The sequence below is a fragment of the Gossypium hirsutum genome, chromosome D12, assembly GCF_007990345.1.
Source record: "Gossypium hirsutum isolate 1008001.06 chromosome D12, Gossypium_hirsutum_v2.1, whole genome shotgun sequence".
NCBI classification, from domain to species: Eukaryota; Viridiplantae; Streptophyta; class Magnoliopsida; order Malvales; family Malvaceae; genus Gossypium; species Gossypium hirsutum.
Window position 1 is genome coordinate 13,739,027 of NC_053448.1, and position 23,660 is coordinate 13,762,686.

A 23,660-nucleotide genomic window follows, 5' to 3' on the forward strand; every position below is an offset into this window, starting at 1 on the left:
GTAGAATATGTTTCAAGATGGACAGGTCCATATACAATACATTAGGTAACTTCTCATGGGGCAATAGAGTTAATCGGAAAAGGGGGTCGACCCTTCCTTGTTAATGACCAATGAGTAAAACATTATTTTGGAGGAAGAAGAACAAACCTTGTAGTGTAATGCTCTTTGGGATTCCCAAGAAACCAATGGAAAACCAACAAACCTGAAGAATAATAAGGAAAAGGGCAACCTAGGTATTGATTTCACGAAACATAGAGGAATATGGTCATCATGTCGCGACACCACTTAAAAATGTCGGGACAAAGAACAAAATTTTGATTCAAGAATCTATCCTCGACGACGCGACATCACCCAGGGATGTCTCAACACTATTGCGTAACTCTATTTTCTGAACTAACCTAACTATTGAAATATTTTAGGTTAATTATATTATGATTTTTTCTCTTTAACTGCTTATTTAGTAGAACTAGATCATAACTCTTGAATAATTTATTCTTTATTTCTAATTTATAAATGGGTTACATAGCCACCTTATGTTATCATTAACAAGGATTAAATTTTAGGAAACCCTCTTTTATCAGTAATAAAGGTTAAATTGCAGGCATAATAAGAACATATTATCAAATGACCAGTTTTAGCACAAGTGCTTCAAGCCCAACTATTGAGTTTCAAGAAGGCGACATGGATAAATATCTGCAATAATTACAATTGTACACTTTTACTCAAGAACAGGGATTTGACCTTCTAATGAGGAATTGCAAAGGAATATGGGAAAACATAACTGAAAGGGAATGGATGAAATTTTGTTTGCTAGCTAAAGAACCCCTAATAATTTCTGTGGTGCAAGAATTTTATCTAGCATTAAAAAAAATGAAGTAGTTAGACTTTTACATCAATACCTGAAACATTCAATCAGGAGCTAATGACACCAAAAGCCAAGATGTGGATGAAATTCGTATGTTCAAGAATATGGCTTATAACAAAGATGTCTAATATTAGTCCAATTCAAGTGATCATAACCTATGGGATCCTCTAAAAGAAGAAAATATGCATCAGAATATTTATATAACATGGTTGATTGTGCGAGGAAATTATGAAAGATAATATTTTTCCCTTATCTAATTACTAAATTATGTAAAAAGGCATGAGTACCCATTAAACAAATGGACAAAAACATGAATCCTCCAAGGAAAGTACTTGGTGATGATTTATTCAAGGAATTTGTTCTTCTATAGATGAAACAAAAAGAGGAAAATAGAAAATGAGGATTTCAAGAAGATGAAGACTAATATTCAAGAGTAATCTAGTAGGATTAGGAGTAGACGAATTTAGGAAAATTGAATGCTTATTTCTTTATTTGTACTTTTTATTAATAAATAATTATTTTAAGGATTGTATTAAATTTTAGAGTGATGTAAATCTATTTTTAGGATTAGAGATACATACATACATAATTCTTTGTTTTGAATTTTGTTTAATTGTTTTTCCTTAAAAAAAACCCAACACGATGAAGACATAAACAATTCGAACTTTTAACGAGCAAAGAAGGAAACACTCACCAATAGGAGCTGGAACGATCACAATCAACTAGGTAACTTCTTTCCTTATCTTCTTATGGGCTATACATTGAGGACAATGTGTCAACTAAAGTGTAGAAGGTAACATAGGAAATTTGTTTTTAAATTTTTCTTTGATTTTTTTGTCTTTTGTGTGTTTGAGCCTATAGAAATACAAGTAATTGGTTAGGAGCATGTACATTGGTTGTTTGTGTATATGAATAAATTTGGCATGATGATAGGTGATTTTAAATTTTTAATTATTAAACGAATAAGTTCTATATGTTACACTATAAATAGACATTAAGTAATCAACTATACCAAGTGATATAGAAAATACAAGGAAACGAGCATGCTAGTATGAATGATAAATGCTTGAATTTGTATTTGTTTGGTTAATTAAATTTCTGCATGTTGAGATATTTAGGGATGACATAAGGCATTGTTTGGAACATGTCCAAAGCCAAAAATTTGTCCTATTTATATTTCACCTTTAGTACCAATTTTTGAGTCTATTGACACTTCTTGATGAACCCCATTACAAGCGTCGAGCCTGAAAACGTTAATTTGTATTTGCCCTTTTTCTTTGGTCCTACACTGCATAATTATAAACGTCTAGCAATACGTATTGAGGGTTAGGTAGATAAATCATGACGGAGTTTGTAAAAACAGAAATATTGGTGTGATATAGGAATTATAAGTTAGCCTAACGTGCAAAAAAAGAAAAAGAAAAATCCAAAAAGGGATTAAGTATGAGTAGAAAAAGTCTTAAATTAGAGAAAAAGTAGTCATGGGTGACATGTATTGAAAAAGATAAAAGTCACAAATTCACAAAAGAAAGAAAAACTCATTCATTATTGCACAAAAACTCATAAGGCTAGCTGTAATTACCATGTCATGCTATGAATTCCTATATTTGGAGAGACAAAGAAGGTGAGAGAAGGAGAAATAAGGCGGTGAGCAGGTAAGGGTCACTAAGGGGGGAGAATAGGGACCAATACAATGTGCCAAACTATTCGTGTTTGTAACCATTTTTTATGCTTACTGTTTTTGAATGTCATACCTATCCTAAGTCTTAGAAGGTTAGAAGCCGAAAAGTCCTATATGACCTAAAATATCCTTATACATGAATGGACATCATACTGAACATATGCATAAATGAATATTTGTATTCTGCTTGGATAATAAAAGTACTTGTATGATCTATTGATAGATTCCTTCAGGTGAGACCCTTAATACTTGTATACTTTGTAACATACTGAACTTAGATGTTTGTGGTCAAAAGTGGTAACTCAACTACTCATCATGTTAAGATTATTTATAAGTATGATATGCCTAAGTCATATGCATCGAAGTCAATAATTGTATCATATTTGCTCAAGGGTCGTCATTTTATTATTTTTGTTTATGTTGCTTGAGGACAAGCAATGACTTAAGTGTAGGGGAGTTTGATCTTCCGTAATTCAGTGAAGCAGATTAAACTAATTTTTGCATTTAAAGAGCCTAAATATAAGCATTTTTGTTATATTTTAGTTAAGTTTCTTTAGTTTTACTTATATCTAATAAAATGTGTGAATTGAGTCTTCTACTGACCTTAAGGGCTGAATGAGGCCTAAGCGGGAGCTAATGTATTTCGTGAGTGTGCACGAGACTATTAAAAGGCATTTTAGATCGATATTGGATGCTAAGTTAGAACACAAGAGGTCTAATAACGCAACATCGAGAGAAGAATGGAGAAAGTATGAAACTACCTTCGATGTTGCGACACTGACTAAGGGTATCGCGACATAGGAGGAGCACACTGACTTTTATGTTGTGACATAGGTCCTGTTGTATTGCAACATCGACTCTGGGACAGAAAATAAATGCAAAGAAGGGGTGTTTTGGTCTGCAAAATCGAACTTAAAGCTCGGGAACATCAACTGACCTAGGGTTAAAGATGACAACCACCTAAAATATATAAATAGGCTCCTTTAGCACATGTTATGGACACCATTCCTATAACACCCCTAACCCAAATCCATCGCCAGAACAAGATTATGGAGCATTACTAGAATTTTACAGATCAAATAAAAGATATTCCACATCATACAGTATTCATATCAGAAATCAATCATAGAGTCCCTTATATGAACCCTCGAGTGTACAAAAATAGGCTATTTTCCAAGCCAGATTTCTCACCCCATTTTGTCATCCTCCTACACCAACACTTTAACACATTCACAAGCTATTATAGGTCATTTAACCCAACTCAAAATCAAGTCTTATACATGATATAATACCTCGTATAATCAAGTATACGCACTTACTTAATTTACCAAGTTCACATATATGCATATCTTATCAAATATGCTAACTTTATTCAATCATTAATATGCCAATATAATTTCTATCAATCAACCATTTCAAACACGTATCAAACATACCCATCACAAGTCATTCCAATGGCTAGTTACAATTAAAACATTTATCTGCCGATATTGGCCAATTAACCTATACATGCTATTATAACCATAATTGATTTACCATATATATACCGAAATAGGCTGATGGATATTGTGAGTGATCTCCGCCAAGCTTCAAATCCAACGAGCCTTCGAATTACTATAGAATAGGGGAAAATAAAACAGAGTAAGCATGAAATGCTTAGTAAGTTTGTATAACATGGTAATTAACTTACCACTCATTTAAATTCAATATAAACATACAAGGCACATTCAATCAACTTGATCACGAGCCCTAACACATATCCTCATCACCCTTGTTAGTCATATATTTCATATAAATATCAAGAAACATGTATGGGCTCAAAAATAATTAGATTTCCATGTACATATACTTTCCACATCATGTATTCATATAACATATACAAATCATATCCTTGTATTACAAGTACATTTTCTTAATAATTCATCTTGAGTTCAGATTATTTCATTTCAGAACTTTTCCCATTAAATCATTTGAAATGTCAGTATCACACGAGTAATACACTCAAGGTGTGCAAATCTATAATCATGGATGAACATATTCATCAAACAAATTCCATGTTCATATATTATCATCTCGTATTTCCATATATCATGTACATCATTTTAATGTATTTTAGGAAGTTACGTGTATTAATTCATTTCATGTTCACATTTTCTCATGTCAGGATTTTGCCCGTTGAATCTTTGAAAACATCGATGGATACACAGGTAGTACACTCGAAGTGTACAAATCAGAAATCCTTCAATTCATATTCAGGAGAGCTCTTTAAAGCACATAATTAGGAAATACTCTCTCAAGCTATATAACAGGAAGCTCACAAAGGGCCATTAATCGAGAAGCTCACAAAGAGCCTATCAGGAAGCTTATCCGTGTTATATATAACAGGAAACTCATAAGAGCCATAATCAGGAAGTTTACAAAGAACCTTTAATCAGGAAGCTCACGAAGAGCCTTTAATCAGGAGCTCTGAATAGCCATATATCAAGAAGTTCAAGCGAGCCATATCAGGACGCTCACGAAGAGCTGAGTTTGTATCCGCAATATATGTAGTATCACAACTGATCATATAATTGGACGCTCACAAAGAGCTGCGGTAGTCTACAACACATGCAAGATCACAACTGACCAGGATGCCCGCAGGAACCATATAACGGGAAGCTCGAGAGGGCTTATAACGGGATGCTCATAAGAGCTGTGGTGTGTCTACAACACATGCAGGACCACAACCAATATGGGAAATCATGTATTGATAAAATCTAAAACAAACTCAAGTCGACTCATGAATTTTTGCATCTTTCATGCTTGGAGAAACTTTTGGATTCATCAATCCTGAATTCTGGTTCGTAAAAAGAAGAATCTGCTTTTTTTTAAAAATAGATGTCGTACAAAAGACATTCATGAATGCTTCTTTGATCAATCCTTACCGGAGAATTTAGTAACACTCATCACTCACTGTGTTTAGGCTAGTAAAATACTCTCAAATTGAAATCAACCGTAATTAACCCCCATAGGCTTACTTGTCCATCTTACCTTAACATAATACATAAAATTTCATAAATATAATTGAGGCCAAATTAAGGTTGTAATGGGGCCAAGGTAATGTTTTAAGGACGGGAGAGATTAATTTGGATGGTGGAGCTAATTTTCTTAGACTAGTTAATCGTCCGGAAGTCATCAATTCTCTTATTTCTCTTCTTTTTTTCCTTTTTTCTTCTCTTTTAAAAAATTTAAGAAGTTAACTAATTTAATCAGCCTTTCATCATTTCCATATCCCTTGATTCAACTGATCCACCTCATTGTGATCACATAACGCTTCATTCATTAAATTCACTCGGAAGGCTGCAACTTGCTGCTTCTTTCTCACGAAAATCAGCCTTTAATTTCTAGCTAAACATCACCCCAAATTGGCCAACATATGTCGAAATTATGATAAACTTCCAAACTGAATTCACTAGCCTAATAAGGTAGGTTGATTCAGGCTTTTGGCTCAATTTCTGGAGGTACATAAAAATTGGGAAATTAAGGCTTCAAATTGGCTAACTAATTGGAATAATGTCAAGGTCGGCTTTTATAAGTAATAGTGGCTTAATTCCTATTGCCTCTTAAATCATACTAATGTAAATCAAATGTATTACTAGACTTAGTAAGATCTAAAGCAAGTTCTAGAGTAATTGACAGTTGATACAATAATCACACATGAATAAATAATCTCTTAAGTTGGCATAGATGTCCCAACTTACCCTCTAGGCTCAAACTTCTCACAAGGACCACATGATTGATCAAGTAAGCAGACTAAAAATCTCTTCAATTTTAAAGTACAAAATCAAGTTTTTTTTTATTTATTTCCTGTTCTTTTCTTTTCAAGAACCCAAAATCAGTCAATTGAAAACAAAATTAATCCCAACCAATCGACATACAACAATCACAATCAATCTTGAATTCATAAAATATGCCTTCATTCTTTATTTTAATACGTAAAGAATTCTAACAAAATTTATGAAAGTCGCTAAATTAAAACAAACATAAAATATGTTAGAAAATCAATGAATTGATTCTCCCCCATACTTAATGTTTGCATTGTCCCTAATGCAAAAGAAAATTAAGATTTAAAATTTACTTAATGGAAAGAAACAATAATAATGGGAAAGATAAAAGAAAACTTCCCTGAAAACGTGGGTTGCCTCCCACAAGCGCCTTTGTTTTAAGTCGTTAGCTCGACATCACACTTTCTCATGGATCCTCAAGATTGATCTCCTCCATCCAAGCTGTTCACTCCCCTTCATAAAAATGTTTCAACCTGTGACCATTTACTTTGAAAATTTTATTAGTATCGAGGCTCTGGATTTCGTCTGCCCCATGATGATGCACCTCGGTTAATATAAATGGTCCAAGCCACCTTGATTTCAACTTACCGGGAAACAGTTTAAGCTTAGAATTAAATAATAATACCTTTTCCCCTACCTTGAATTCTTTGCAAATCAGCTTCTAGTCACGAAATGCCTTCGACTTACCTTTATAGAAGACCGAATTGTCATATGCCTCTAAGCGCAACTCCTCCAATTCTTGCAGCTTCAACTTGCGCTCTTCACCTGCCAAACTATAATCCAAATTGCATTGCTTAACAGCCCAAAATGACCTATGTTCAAGTTCTACGGGAAGATGACATGCCTTCCCAAAAACAACCCTATAAGGTGACATCCCTATTGGCATTTTGTAAGCTGTTCGAATAGCCCACAATGCTTCATCTAACCGTTGGCTCCAATCTTTCCTATTAGGTTTCATAATTTTCTCTAAAATCCCTTTAATTTCCTTGTTACTACTCTCGGCTTGCCCATTGGTTTGAGGATGATAAGTTGTCGACACTTTGTGGGTGACACCAAATTGTGCAAATAAAGCTTTCAAGGTTCTATTACAAAAATGTGTTCCCTTGTCACTGATTATAGCCCTTGGTACCCCATATCTATTTAAAATGTTGGTCTTAAGAAGTTTCACCATAGTTCTAGCATCATCGGTCCTAGTTGGAAATGCCTCTACCCATTTCGACAAGTAATCAACACACACAAGAATGTATAGATAACCAAAAGAAGAAGGAAAAGGGCCCATAAAATCAATACCCATACATCAAATATATCACAAACATAAAAATTATGTAATGGCATTTGATTTCTGCTACTTAAATTGCCGGCTTTTTGACATGATGCGCAATTTTTACAAAATGCATACGAATCTTTATGAATAGTCAGCCAAAATAACCCGCACTCAAGTATTTTATGAGCTGTTCTCTTAGGCCCAAAATGTCCCCCACCCTCTCGAGAATGACAAAAATTAAGCACCGAATCTATCTCACTATCATCAACACAACGCCTAATTATTTGGTCACTACAAAATCGCCAAAGGTATGGCTCTTCCCATAAATAAAATCGGGCTTGACTCCTAATTTTTTCTCTCAAGTGCCTAGGTGCATTTGTGGGGAACTCTTTAGTTACTAAGTAGTTCAATATATCGACATACCATGGCAAAACACTAGACACACTATAAAGTCTCTCATCGGGAAATAAATCACTCGGCTCATCCCTCAAAATTCCAGTCTCTAACCTACTCAAATGATCGGCCACAAGGTTCTCTTTACCTTTCTTATCTTTAATTTCCAGGTCAAATTCCTGCAACAACAAAATCCACCTAATTAGTTGAGGCTTGGCTTCTTTTTTATGCAACAAATATTTAAGAGCACTATGGTCAAAAAATACAACAACTTTGACTCCTAACAAATATGCTCTAAATTTTTCTAAGGCAAAGACTACGGCATAGAGCTCTTTCTCGATCGTGGTGTAATTGCATTGAGCTGGGTTTAATAGCTCACTAGCATACCTAATAATATAAGAATCTCTCCCATTTCTTTGTCCTAAAGCCGCACCAACAGCTTTATCACTAGCATCACATAGAATCTCAAAGGGTAATGCATAATTCGGGCCTTGAATGATAGGGGCCGTGATCAATTTCAATTTCAATTTCAAATTCAATATCAGGTTAGTCTCAATGCAACGCCTAAGAACTAACACAAGATGATGCAACCATTGATCAAATGAATCACCATAAACAGTAAAGTCATCCATGAACACCTCCATTAAATGTGAAATAAAATCTGAAAAAATGCTCGTTATACCTCTTTGAAAAGTGGCTGGTGCGTTGCACAATCCGAAAGGCATTCTTTTGAAGGCGTAAGTTCCAAACGGGCAAGTGAAAGTGGTCTTCTCTTGATCCTCAGGTGTGATGGGTACCCGTAGATAACCTGAATAGCCATCCAAAAAACAAAAATGTGAGCGACTAGCTAACCTTTCTAACATTTGATCCATGAATGGGAGAGGGTAGTGGTCTTTTTTAGTGGGTTTATTCAGCTTCCTATAATCTATACAAACCCGCCAACCGTTCTGCACCCTTGTAGGAATTTCCAACCCTTCTTCGTTGGTAACTATTATAATTCCTCCCTTCTTAGGTACAACATGAATTGGACTTACCCATTTTGAATCGGCTATAGGATAAATGACATCGGCTTCCAACCATTTTAAAATTTCAGTCTTAACTACCTCCATCATTGGTGGATTCAATCGGCGTTGGGGGTCTCTTTTGGGGACTGAATCTGGTTCCAAGGCTATCTTGTGAGTACATAAAGTCGTACTAAGGCCCTGAATATCGGCTAGTGTCCAACCGAAGGCTTCTTTATGTTCCCTAAGAACTCGAAGCAGCTTGAATTCTTGCATTTCGGTTAAAGCATTCGACACTATCAATGGTAAAGTTTGATTTTCCCCCAAATAAATGTACATTAAATTTTTGGGCAGCTCTTTTAACTCCAATCTAGGAGGTGAAATCAATGAAGGAATTTGCTTACCAGTCACCGTAATGTTAGGGAGAATCGGCTTGAATCGTGTCAATTTGGGCGAGTCTAATGCGTAAACTAAGTCAATTAAAGAATCAGAAATGATAAATCCATGCTTGTCGATATCAAAAATGCTCTTAGCTAGAACGCTTTTCAATTCGTCCTCATCCCCTAATTCATAGACATCTTGAACAAAATTTTCAATTACATCAAGAGTAAATACAGAATTAATATCAGTGGGATATCTCATAGCATCAAATATATTAAATTTAATTATCTCACCATCAAATTCCATAGTTAAATTCCCTTTATGCACATCATGCAAAGCAGTGGGTTCTTGTAAACGTGGTTTCCCTGCTTCCTTGGTGTTGTTTGCGTCGGTTGTAAATCAGCCTTTGGCAAGGCTAAATTTTCCTCTTCAATATCACTAAATCGGACCTTTTTTACCTCAGTTTCGTCTTCCTCGTCGCCGTTTTGGACCTTTTTTAGTGTCGATCTCAACTCCTTCCCACTTTGCAAGGTTATAGCACTGAAATTATCCCTCGGATTTGCCACAGGTTGTGACGGTAACCGGTTATTTACCTGTGCTTGCAAGTTCCCAAGATTAACGTCGGTCGACGAGGCTCGGGTTTGCAATTGCTTCACTGTCGATTCCAAAGACTGAAATCTTCCATCGGTTTCTTTCTTCTAGTCAGCCATCATCTTCATCATTTGTTCAAGCATGGTATGGGTCTTGGTTTCAGCACTAAGGTTTTGATGGTTGGGTTGTTGCTGTGACGAGTTATATGATCGGGAATTTTGCTGTTCAAATCTCAAAGGTGTGGCATGATTTTGGTATCTGAGATTGGGGTGGTCTCTCCATCCCTCGTTATAGGTAGCTGAATATGGATCATACCTCCTCTGATTTGGAAAGACGGCGTTGGCTTCCCCTTCCTGTAATGTTGGGCACATATCTGTGGTATGTCCTTCTAAACAACAAATGCCACATAGTGAAGCTTTTACAGTACCTCCAGTCATCAACTTACTTACCATCGCCGTTAAATTAGCTAATTGAGCCTCCATCATACTCGACTGGCCCTCATCCATTCGTTTACCCAAGTCGGACCTCCTGAGACCGAATTGCTGTGTATTCTGTGCCATATTAGCGATTAAATTTCGGGCTTGCTCAGGAATTTTATCAACCAATGCACCTCCACTCGCTGCATCGATCATTCCTCGATCTTGTAGTGTCAACCCTTCATAAAAATATTGCACTAAGAGCTGCTCACTAATCTGATGCTGTGGGCAACTCACACATAGCCGTTTAAATCTTTCCCAGTACTCGTATAGTGACTCACCTACCAGTTGCTTAATCCCACAAATTTCCTTCCTGATTGACCCTATTCTTGATGCCGAAAAATACTTCTCAAGGACAGCTTTATGTAACCCTATCCAAGTTGTGAATGAGCCTGGCGGCATATAATATAACCAGTCCTTCGCCAAACCTTGTAATGAGAAAGGAAAAGCTCAGAGCTTGATTTGTTCCTCTTCAATGCCATCTGGCTGTATAGTTGAGCAAGTAATTAGAAATTCATTAATATGACGGTAAGGGTCCTCACCTGGTAACCCATTGAATTTTGGCAACAAATTCAGGAATCCCAAATTGAGCTTTAATGGCCTATCAAGGGCGGGATACGTGATAGATGGTGGTTGCGCAGCCAAGTTAGGAGCGGCCAATTGCTTCAAGGTCTGGTTAGCCATGTTGGAATCCTCTGAAACGTTAGGCTCAACGTGGGGGTTGGAATGATCGGTTTGCCAATCAGTGACGTTAACAGGGCCTTTTGATGTTCGTCTTCCACTCCTTAATAACATATACTAAAGGGACTAATCTACCTGCATAAACAAAAATAAGAAAACAAAATAAGTTCTGAAAATCAAATAGATTTGACTACGTCGCTTCCCCAGCAACGGCGCCAAAATTTGGTAGCTGTCGTTACGACCACCGAATTTAATCCCCTACTCAACCAATATTAACTGGTAATATAGAGTAAGTACGAAATTGTCCCACGAAGAAGCTCGTGTTAAACATATTTGAAAAGAGTTGAAATCAAGTTAATATAAACGTATGCGAGAAAGGAAAAATGGGGGGTTTCTAATAATGCTCTTTGGTAACAATTAAAATGTAGCGTAAATTGTAAATGCTGAAAGGTTGTCCAATTAAGAGAAAGAGTGCTCAGTTAGTAACTCCTTAATCCACCTAGCACAAGTCCTTAGCGTCATTTAATTATTTTAATAATCTAATCTAGCAACAAGGCTGAAGAAAATCACCTACGAAATGAATTCTTATCCCAAATAAATTCAAATTCAAATAGAGAACATTCATACCTGAATACCTACCTTTAATTATTAATTAAAAGTGCACTAAGTATTTTAGAGATTTCACCTTGCGTTAATTAAAGAAAATCCTCCAGCGGCTTCCAAAATTAAATCCGAGTTGCGTTAATCAGCGGCATGCTAATTTATTATCACCGATTCTAAGTTTAATTAAGAAATTCGATTACTCAATTACACTTAGATGATTATGAGAAAAGTCGTAAATTAGGTAGGCGATCAATCTAATTAATTTAGAGACAAAATTCCTTGAACTATAAAATTAGCAACTCAAGAATGCTAAATCTGAATTTAAACAAAATAAACCTTCAAAGTCTTTGTGCTAAGTTTCATAAGTGTCTAACTGAGCTTAATTAATTTAGCCTCTCATAGCAATCGAAACGAAACAAAAATCAATTGTAAACAACATAAATTACAGACTGAATCTTGGAGAAGAAAATTCCTCAAATCGTCGTGCTTCCCTTCTCTCGATTAGCTGAAATCTTGGACTGCTGTTGCGACTGATTGATCGATTTTGGCTAGTTCAATTTGAGCTTCTTCTTTGCTCGAATGCTACGCTCCTATGTTGCCGTATCTTCCTCTGTTTTTCTTCGACGCCCTTTTTAGCTGCTGGTCACCTCTATTTATGAATGATAATAACTTCCAATAATTCAAATAAAATTTGATTTTATCCCCCTTTATCCTAGCTGAAAACCGTCGCACAAGAATAGCTCCAGCTCATGTAGAGTTTCATTTCAATTTTACTTCTCAAAGCTGAACATGATCACCTAACTTTAATTAAAGTCGGTCACCACTCCAAGAGGGAAATTAAATAATTCCCTTGCTGATTTTGCTGCATATTCGGCCTGCTGTACTACTATTGGACCGATTTTTCTTCTTTTGTCCAATGCCAATTTAATTTCTTCAAAACCAGCAAATGATCATCCTCATCCAGCAGCTTTAATCGTGCAAATTAATTTCCAAATTGAGCTTATACGGGCATCAAAATGTTCCTTACCTGCACATGAAATAAAATTAAAATTAAATTGTCGAATTGGAGTGCAATTAAATTATTATGGCATAGAATGTATTTAATCAATTTAGGCAGAATTATAACTTAATTAACCAAAAATTAATCAACAATTTAATAATTTAATTGAATAAGTTAAGCTCAAAATTGAACTTAACATGTATCCATCGAATTCCATTATTCAAACGGGATTTAATATTTATCGGGCTTTGTCGAATATGTAACCAATTTCATATATTTGAAATTTATACAATTCACATACACAACATTTAATTCAAACATATAAATATACACAATTTAGTTACACGAACTTACCTTGACAAATGTTCGTGTACGTAAAATCTAGTAATCCGACATTTTCTCTTTTTCTCGTTCTAACTCCGAATTTGGTCTATTTGAATTTATATGAATGAATTTAACATTAATTCATGTACATTTCAATTCAATTCACATCTTAGGCAAAATTACCATTTTGCCCTTAAACTTTTAATTAATGATGATTTCGTCCCTAGGCTCAAAAAATGAAATTCATGCAATTTAATCCTTATTCCAAGCCTAGTTGATTTTTACATGTAAAATTTACAGCCCATGAATTTCATAAAATTCAAAATTTTTCCATGAATTTTACATCTTTTCAATTTAGTCCCTAAATCATAATTTCATCAAAATTCCCTTTACAAAAGTTGTTTATCTATCAACAACCTTTCATTTTCTACCATAAAACTTCAAAATTCATCTATGTTCATCCATGAAAAAACCCTAGTACCTTGATAACTTTGCAAATTAATCCCCGAGATAGCTAGATTAAGCTATCACGATATCAGAAACATAAAAATCATTAAAATCGGGAAAGAATGCTTACCTAATCAAGCAAAATAAGTTGGCTTGAGCTTAAGTTTCCATGGCTAGGGTTTCAATGCTTTTAATTTGGGAAAGATGATATACATGATGTTTTTTTTATCATTTACCATCTTTTATTATTTCACTTTCCAATTCGATCATTTTCTTTATTTTATTTTCCATGGATGAATCATCATCCTTAACCACTAAGCACTTTTAATGGTCTATTTTCCATATAAGGACCTCAAATTTTGAATTCCATATCTATTTAATCCTTTTAGCTATTATAACTCAACTTTTGCACTTTGTGCAATTTGGTCCTTTATCAAATTAAACATGTAATCAGTAAAATTCCTTTACGAAATTTTTATACGACATTACTATCATAATATAGACCATAAAATAATGTAAAAATAATTTTTCTTCCGAAATCAGATTTGTGGTCTCGAAACCACTATTCTAATTTTCTCGAAAATGGACTATTACAACTCTCCCCCTTAAAAATTTTCGTCCTTGAAAATCTTACCAGTAAAGAGGTTCAGATATTGCTTTCTCATGGTTTCCTCAAGTTCCTAGGTAGCTTCTTCTATATCGTGTCATTGCTAGAAAACTCTACTAAAGCTACCTTTTCATTTCTCAGTTCGTTCACTTCAAATGCTAGAATTTTGATCAGTTCTTCATTATAAGTCATGTCAGACTGAATTTTAATATCTATTGGAAAAATAACTTGTGACGAATTTGATCGGTACCCTCGTAACATAACATATGAAAAAAATTATGAATTCTGGCAAATTCTGGCGGTAATGTTAATCAATACATAACAGGTCCAATCCTTTCAATAATTTCATACTACCCAATATATCAAGGACTCAATTTGCCTTTACGACCAAACCAGAAAATTTTATTCCAAGGCGAAACTTTCAAGAATACCTTGTCGTTAATTTGAAACTCTATTTCTTTTCGTTTTAAATCCACATAGAATTTCTGACAATCATATACTGTTTTTAAACTGTCTCAGATCAATTTCACCTTCCTTCAGTTTTACGAATCAGATCAACTTCATGTATCTTTTCTTACTGAGTTCAGTCTAATACAATGGAGTCCTACATTTACAATCATACAGATCCTCGTATAGTGCCATTTTATACTTAACTGATAACTGTTATTGTATGCAAATTCGACTAACGAAAATTATTTTTTTCCAATTGCCTTCGAATTCTAAAATATAGCGCCGAAGTATATCTTCAAAAATCTGAATTACATGTTCAGATTGACCATCTGTCTAAGGATGAAGTGTGATAATAAAATGTAACCGCGCACCCTGAGCTTCTTGTAATTTGTTCCAAAATCGGGATTTGAACCATGGATCTCTATCAGAAATAATAGAAATTGACACACCATGTAATCTGAAAATCTAAGAAACATATAATTCAGACAATCCATTAAGTGAGAAATCCATTCATACTAGGAATAAATATGCAGACTTCATCAAACGATCGACAATTACCTAATAGCATCTTTCTTTTTTAGAGACAGTGGTAATCTCGATACAAAATCCATAGTAACTTTATCCCATTTCCATTTTGGTATTGTCACTAGCTATAACAGTCCCAAAGGTATCCGTACCTGATATTCAACTTTAACTTACTGACATATCAAAAATTTAAATACAATTTCAAAAATTCCACATTTCATTTTGGACTACCAGTACATCTGTTTTAAATTGTTATGCATTTTATTATTCCCCGGATGAACAGACATAGTACCACTGTGAGCATTCGTGTAAAATTTTTTGTACAAGCTTTGAATCCTTCGGTACATAGGCTATACCTCAGAATAATAGAAAATCATCGAGCCCTATTTAAAATTCTGAATCAGAAGTTAATTCACACTATACTCGTTTAAGATTAGCTAAAATTGAGCCATTATCAGACAATTACAATCGGGTATCCATAGCTTCCAAGGCAAACAGAGACTTTCAACTAGAGTATCTGCAACCACATTCATTTTTCCTAAGTGGTATTCAATTGTCAAATCATAATCTTTCAATAGTTCAAGTCATCTACGCGGCCTCAAATTCAAATCTTTTTACGACATCAGATAATTTGAACTTTTATAATCAATGAATATATGGTATTTTTCACCAAACAGATAATGTCGGCAAATTTTCAATGCAAATATAATAGTTGTCAAATCTAAATCATAGATCGGATAATTCTTTTCATACGTTTTTAACTGTCTAGAAGTATAGGCTATTACTTTTCCTTACTGTATCAAAACACAGTCTAACCCATTTAATGATGCATCACTATAAATCACAAATTCCTTACCCGATTCAAGCTGAACTAGAACTGGGCCTCTACGTCACTAGCCCCTTCCCCTCCTGTAATTTATTAAACAAAGGAAATGAAATAACTAAAAGAAATTTAAATCAACAATATGAAATAAAAATAAAAAGAACTTTCAAGATGTTGAAGTCAAACATCTCAAAGATCAATGGGTTGTTTGTCTTGCTCTACATGAGCACCCCAGTAGTGCTTCAAGCGTTCCATATTAACTTTAAAGGTGTCTCCCATTTTCATGTCCTTGACATCAACAACTCCATGTGAATATACATGAGCTACCAAGCATTGTTGATCAAAGTGCACAAGGGTCTCTGCTTAAATGAATCTTCATCACTATCAAAATTGCTATGGCAAACGTGAACTCTTCCTCCACTACTGTTTTTATCTAGTCAATGGCACGACATTCTTCATTCTCATCAGCACATTTTAGCGCATTAAATACATGGAACATAACCTGCTAATGATTAATCCTCATGGTCAATTCATCTTTTTGCACATCGATTAAAGTTCTACCTGTAGCAAGAAAAGGTCTTTTAAGGATAATTGGTACATCTTTGTCAACTTCACATTCTAAAATAATGAAATCGACTGGAAAAATAAACTTATCTACTCTTACCAACACATCTTCCATTTTACCTTCCAGATGTGCGTAAGACCGACCAACTAGCTGTAGTGTGACTGTTGTAGATCCTGCCTTCCCAATTCCCAACTTACTAAAAATAGGCAGAGGCATTAGATTTATACTTACTCCTAAATTACATAACGCCTTACCAACATAGTGATTTCCAATTAAACATGGGATAGTGAAACTCCTTGGGTCCTTCAAATTTGGAGGTAATTTATTCATCAACATTGCTATGCACCCTTCAGTGAGTGAAACAGTTTCAAATTCTCCCAACATGCGCTTCTTTAACAATATATCTTTCATAAATTTCATGTAATTGGACATTCGATCCAAAGCTACAACCAATGGTATGTTGATATGGAGTTGCTTCAATACATTCAAAAATATTTTGAACTGAACATCTTGTTTAGAATTATGAAATCGCTAAGGAAAGGGTAGAGGTGGTTGTCCTTCAGGTTGCTGATCTTGTTTTGATGTGGCATTCTTGTTGGCAACATGATCTGATTCTGCTGCAACATTCTATTGTTTACCCTTTTCAGGTACAATGTGCTTTTCAGAAGGCTTTGGGATCTTTACATTGTTGTTATTCGAGTTATCCTCTCTTGCCGTGGCATCTTGAGCAACGTCATCAAGCTGAGTTCCGTTTTTAATAGTGATGGCCTTGCACTGTTCCTTCCCTAGTGATCTCGAATTCTCAGTACTAGTTGGCAAAACTCTTTGTGGCCTCGAATTTAAAGCATCTACTATCTGCTCCACTTGATTCTCAAGAGCTCGGAGGGATGCAGCCTGACTCTGGATTACGACATCATTCTTGGCCATATATTCTTTCAATAAGTCCTCAATAGATGATGATACTTGACCATGTTGGACATTTTTCCTCGACATATGTTGATTATAACCAAGTGGTACACTGAAGGCATTTTATCTTGCACCATTGTTAAAATTTTGCGTACCATGATTATTCCAACCAAAGTTTGGATGTTGCTTCCACCCTGGATTATAGGTGTTGGAATAGGGATTATTATTCCAATTTAAATTAGCCATGTACCACACATATGCTAGATTTGATGGGCATTCATCAAATACATGGTATTCATCACAACAAACACATTCTAGCTCGAATGCTTTCATATCCTAAACTGCAGTTGCTCTCTTCATTGTCTTGATCATATTAGTTAAAGATGATACTTGGGTTGTTAATGAAGTGATTGCATCAAGTTCCATGGTACCAGCAACTTTCTTGCCCGTCCCAACTCTTGCGATCAAATATTAATAATCATTATTGGCAATCTTTTCCAAAATCTCATATGCTTAATTATAAGATTTATCCAACAAAGTACCATTCGTGGATGCATCAACTACCGTCCTCGTATGTGCATTGAACCCATTATAGAATATCTTAATCTGAGTCTAGTGTTGAAATCCATGCATTGGACATTTCCGAATTAAGTCTTTAGATCGTTCCCAAGTTTCATATAGTGTTTCATCCTCTAATTTCCAAAAGGATGTTATGTCATTTCTAAGCTTGGCATTCATATTTGGTGGATTATACCGCAGCAAAAAACCTCCAGCACAGATCATTCCATGATTCCACTATTCTCGACGGTAGAGCATTCAGCCATGCTCTCACACGATCTCTTAAAGAATATGGAAACAACTTAAGTTGGAGAGCATCTTTAGGAACACCCTGTTGTCTAAAAGAGTCTCAAACCTCTAGAAAAAGCCTTAAATGCAGTCTTGGATCTTCAGTGGGTAACCCACCAAACTCTCCTACTATTTGCAATATTTGAAACATTACCAATTTCAGTTCAAACTGCTACGCTTGTATATGTGGTTTGACTATCCCTGGATTCAAATCATCCAAAATTGGCACAACATACTCTCGAATTGGTTTGTCTCAATCATCTATCACTCTACGAACATGGTGATTAGTGTCTTGACCATCCTGATTATCATTCATACCAGGTATCACTCTACGAACAGGAGGATTAACATCTTGACCATTCGGATTATCATTGAGACCAAGGTCATTGTTGTTACTAGCCATTTTTTGCAATTCTTTGCACCTTCTTACTGAAGTTCTCTCAATCTCTAGGTCAAAAGGATACTCTTTGTTAGCAAGAATGCCTCTTCTCATGCACTGATGGAAAACCTATAAAAATAAAATGAAACTAAGTTAGATAAAACTAATGGAATTAAGTAAAATAACCAAACCAATTTGTACCAAATTTTCGTTCTCCAGCAACGGTGCTAAAATCTTGTTGCATGTGAAATGATATGTGAATTGTTCAAGTATACATGTCGAATCAAGTAAAAAAGTGATAAGTCAGATCGTCTCCATAAGGATAGAATTAGGTATAAAAGTGGTCAAGTTATTATGACGAATTATGATTAATGTTATGGCAAAATGAAGATAAGTATGCAGTGGTAATTTAAAGGAATAATAATGTGTAACTAATAAATAATGGAAAATGCTATGACAATTCAAGAGTGAAAATGCAATGGAAATTAGAATAATAATTACGTGAATAATATGCGAACAAATAAATAACAACTCAGAATGCTATGGCAAAGATACTATGGCAAAGGATAAAGGATCTACGATGTTGATTTGGAAGGTTGGGATTAATAAGAATCTGCCCTTACTTTCAGTAATGCCTTAGCAAAATCGTACTCAATCTACTACTCAGAAGAGACCTAAAGTGACTGCTTCTTTCAAGAGCTAGATCTCAAGTTACATGGCCTGTGTCTAAAGGCCTTAGCACGGTACCATGCATTGTTTTGTCTTCATTCTATATGAACGCTGCTCTATGTCTAGAGTCTACTACAAGTACCTATTGAGTACTTGCTCATATCATTCAATTATGGTCCAACTACTCCAACCTTTTTAGAACTAGATTAGTTTATAGGCATGCTGCATAGTCGTCTATGTCTAGGGATTGCACACATAAAATTTAGAAATAAAAAGAATTGAATGAAATAGTAAATTAATTCAGATATGTGCTTTTACCTTTAAAGAAAATAAAGGTTTCATCATTTAATTCCAACCTTGTGAGATTTAGCTTATGGGTCGGCAATTAAAATTCAAAATCAAAATATCATTCAACATTATTTCAACAAATCAATTCAGGAAGAGCAATCAAGAAATAACGGAAGAACTTCAGGAGGATAGTTTTCGCTTATCCAGCCCACACTCCAGCGACTCAGTGTCCTGTGGTGGTTGCGAGGGACTGCCTTCGTCTTCCTCCTCCTGTCACTGTTCAACCACTACCCTTTATTTTTGCCTAAGGATCTCTCTTCTTTTATGTCCGCCCCCTTTAGGGATTCCTTCTTCTTGTTGTTTTTTTTCGTTCCCCTTTTATGTTTCATCCTTTGGCTTTTTATAAGCTTTTTCCCTATGATAAATCCAATCAGCCCATGATTTTCTTCCCTCTTTTTTAGGAAAATTTTTTTGGTACAAGTAGAATTAGGCTAAAACTGTTATGCGTTTAATGTTGGCTCGTTCTTCCTGGAATTGCCATGGCATTTGTATTGGAAAACCATCCAACCTTTTGCCACGACAACCCTTCATTCCTTTAATTCTTTATCCGCATCTTGGACCAGCCAATTACTACCAAACAAAACCTTCTTGCAAACAAGTTAAAGTAACATATAATAACCTTTAAGCACGGTCCAATCCTCTTAATTTAATGCAATGAAAATTACGAATGGAATGTCCTAAAAGACAACAAAATTTACTTAAGTACAAGCGATTAGTTAGGTCTAAAGGCATGAAATATAACTCTTTTCAAGAGTTATCACCTGCTGGGATAGCGAGTAGTTGATTGAAGAGGAACCTGAAGCGACGATTGATAGGAATTGCTGAAGCGAGCTAATAACTCACAATCAGATTTGATTTATTCTATTCTTTGATCTCTTGAAATTTTATTTCTTTATGTTATTTTATTATTATAAAAATCTTTAAAACTTCTTTTATTTTTCCTTCGTACTATAACTTATTTAAAGTACTACTTAGATCCTTCGGTGTTTAGGTTAGAATTGATCTAGCACTCGCCTCCCTTGGGTACGATACTCGGAGTACTCACTTGCTCCGTTTTAACTATATTACAACTAGACCCGTATACTTGCGGATACCGCCTCAGATTTCCATACTGTTTACTATAGTATTTACACTCTAGATGTTAGTACATCCGGAGGCGGTCAAATACAAAACGTTAATTTACTTGTTTTAAAAGAAAATATGCAACCAAAAAAATGAAAAGAAACATATAATTTTTCATCCTTCTTTCATAACTTCATTATTCAGTTTAAACATGACTATTTCATGAACCATCACACTTTCTTTTCATACATTCAATATATAAAACTATTCAAATTTCACAACCATTTTTATTTCCATCCACTTCTCATATCATAATTTTGGTTTCTATTTTCATTTTCAATTTTATCTTTCCATTTTATTTTTCCATTTCATTTTCCCCTATTAACATGCTCGGAATCAGACTCAGATACGCAGATCCAACCAACACACCAAAATTTTGCACTGAGTGTCTGACAAATAAATTCGTAGAAATGAATTATGCCCTACGCTGGCCAGTAAAATCGATGAATAGATATGCATAGAACTGGTCGTTATAGCCGAAAAATGGGGTGCCCAGCAGTCCCCGACACGTAGTCATAAAAGCTTGAAATTTTTTCTAACCTATGGCATGCCAATTATACTTGACCCTGCCCGAACAGTTAATAAGGTAACTTAATTCACGGTTCAATTTATAAACCAATTCCTTAATTTCAGAATACAATTTCACCAATCCAAATAATTCACTCATTTGTATATATACACAATGCAACATATTTAGTTTCCATAACATAATTAGTTTCATATTTCAATCATATTCGATACAATCCTTAACACAAATAACCAATTCAACAATTTCAATATCTCACACTAAAACAACTTTGTAGCTTACCTTATAACTTACCATATAATGCAATGTTCAAAACCAACAACTGAAATAGTTCAGATTATAGAAACACAAATCATAAACTCATAGCTATTTGTCGACTACCTTGTCTTTTCCTTTCTTTCTTGAGGATTCTAGTTTGACGGTAGCTATGGATTAAAACAGATATTATAAGTTAACACTTCACAACCCAATTCGTATTCAATAACAAAATTTATACTATTTTTGTATGAAATTCAATTTAGTCCGCAAAATCAGGACTAGCATGACTTCATAATTAATCCTCCAACATTAAGCCAAATTTTCCTCGAGTCCCTATAGGACTTCCTCCTTCTCAACCAAACCCCTAAATTTGAATTTTGCACAACTTAGTGCTTTTTGCATAGAATTATCAATTGACTTTACAAAATAGTCTCATTCCACTTCCAACCTCAAAATCTATCAAAACAACAAAAAAAAACTTAATTTTCTCTACAATGGCAACTTCCATAAACTTGAAATTTTCCAAAAATTTCAATATTGGTAAGTTAGCTCATGAACTTGGGGTTCCAAAAACATAAAATTTATATAAAAAGAACTAAAATATACAAACCAATTTGAGCTTCAAAAATTAGAACCTATGGTCGAATGCTCCTTCTTTCTTTCTTCCCAATTTCGACATGCAAGACAAAGTTGAAAGTATGTTTCTCTTTCTCCCCACTTTGCCATCTAAATTCTAATTGTTTATGTTTTATTATTATTATTTTATTTTTACTAATATTAGTACATTAAAATTCTATAACACAACTAACAAATAAAATCATGTTACCATCCACTAAAATAAAGTAATGGTTTAATTACCTAACAAGTCCATTGATTATAATTTACTTATGATTTAATTATAATTCAACTTTTAAACTTATGGAATTGAGTCCCTGTACTTAAAATATGTTCTAACTCAACGAAATTACCTAACTGAAATTCAATTCGCTACTAAACTAACTCTGTAAATATTTAATACAAATATTTACGAGTCTGATTTACAAAATCGAGGTTATCAAACCATATTTTTCAACACCACAATCTTTCGAGTCGTTACAATTCTCCCCACTAAATAAATTTTATCCACAAAATTTACCGAAAAATAGGTGGGGATATTGGGTTCTCATTGTCTCTTCTGACTCCCAAGTCGCTTTCTTGACACTGTGGCTACGCCACAGAACTTTTACAAGTAGAACATGTTTACTTTGCAATTCTTTCACCTCGCGAGCTAAAATTTCGACCGGTTCTTCCTCGTATGACAAGTCGGGTTGAATCTCAATTTCTTCCACTGAAAGGATATGAGACGGATATGATCGGTATCTACTGAGCATCGATACATGAAAAACATCGTGCATGTTCTGTAACTCTAATGGTAATACCAATCGATATTCAACTGGTCCCACCCTTTCAGTGATCTCATATGGTCCAATAAAACAAGGACTCAACTTCCTTTTACATTTGAATCTAAGAACTTTCATCCACGAAGAAACCTTTGGGAATACTTTATCACCAACAACAAACTCGAAGTCTCGACGTTTTAGGTCCGTGTACATTTTCTATCTATCAAAAGTTGTTTTCAATCTACTCGGATCACCTTAATTATATCTTTCGTTTCTTGAATCAATTTCGACCCAACAACTTTTCCCTCAAATAATTCTCACCAACAAAAGAGTGTTTGAAATCTACGACCATATAGAGCTTAATACGGAGCCATTTGAATGCTCAATTGGAAACTATTATTATACACAAATTCAGCCAAAGGTAAATAATGTTCCCTACCAGATTAAAAATCAATTACGTAAGCTCCAAGCATATCTTCCAAAATCTGGATAACATGCTTAGATTGCCCATCTGTTTGCGAGTGAAAAGCGGTCAAATATTAAGTCTTGCCCGTCCCAACTCTTGCGATCAAATATTAATAATCATTATTGGCAATCTTTTCCAAAATCTCATATGCTTAATTATAAGATTTATCCAACAAAGTACCATTCATGGATGCATCAACTACCGTCCTCGTATGTGCATTGAACCCATTATAGAATATCTTAATCTGAGTCTAGTGTTGA

The 23,660-nt window shown here is 34.6% G+C and overlaps 1 protein-coding gene and 1 non-coding gene across 2 annotated transcripts; one reads left to right on the plus strand and one right to left on the minus strand.

Annotated features, from left to right (window-relative positions):
• Positions 1 to 8,643: 8,643 nt before the first annotated feature.
• Positions 8,644 to 12,579, minus strand: LOC121224693 (uncharacterized). Its single transcript, XM_041108500.1, has 3 exons — positions 12,211 to 12,579; positions 11,019 to 11,292; positions 8,644 to 10,904 (listed from the first exon to the last, which is right to left on the minus strand). Exons 2-3 carry the CDS (start codon positions 11,269 to 11,271, stop codon positions 10,108 to 10,110), a joined length of 1,050 nt encoding a protein of 349 aa, XP_040964434.1. The 5' UTR covers positions 11,272 to 11,292; positions 12,211 to 12,579; the 3' UTR covers positions 8,644 to 10,107.
• Positions 12,580 to 18,029: 5,450 nt separating this feature from the next.
• Positions 18,030 to 18,136, plus strand: LOC121224816 (small nucleolar RNA R71). Its single transcript, XR_005922560.1, has one exon. It is a non-coding gene; the product is annotated as a small nucleolar RNA R71 (small nucleolar RNA).
• Positions 18,137 to 23,660: the final 5,524 nt, after the last annotated feature.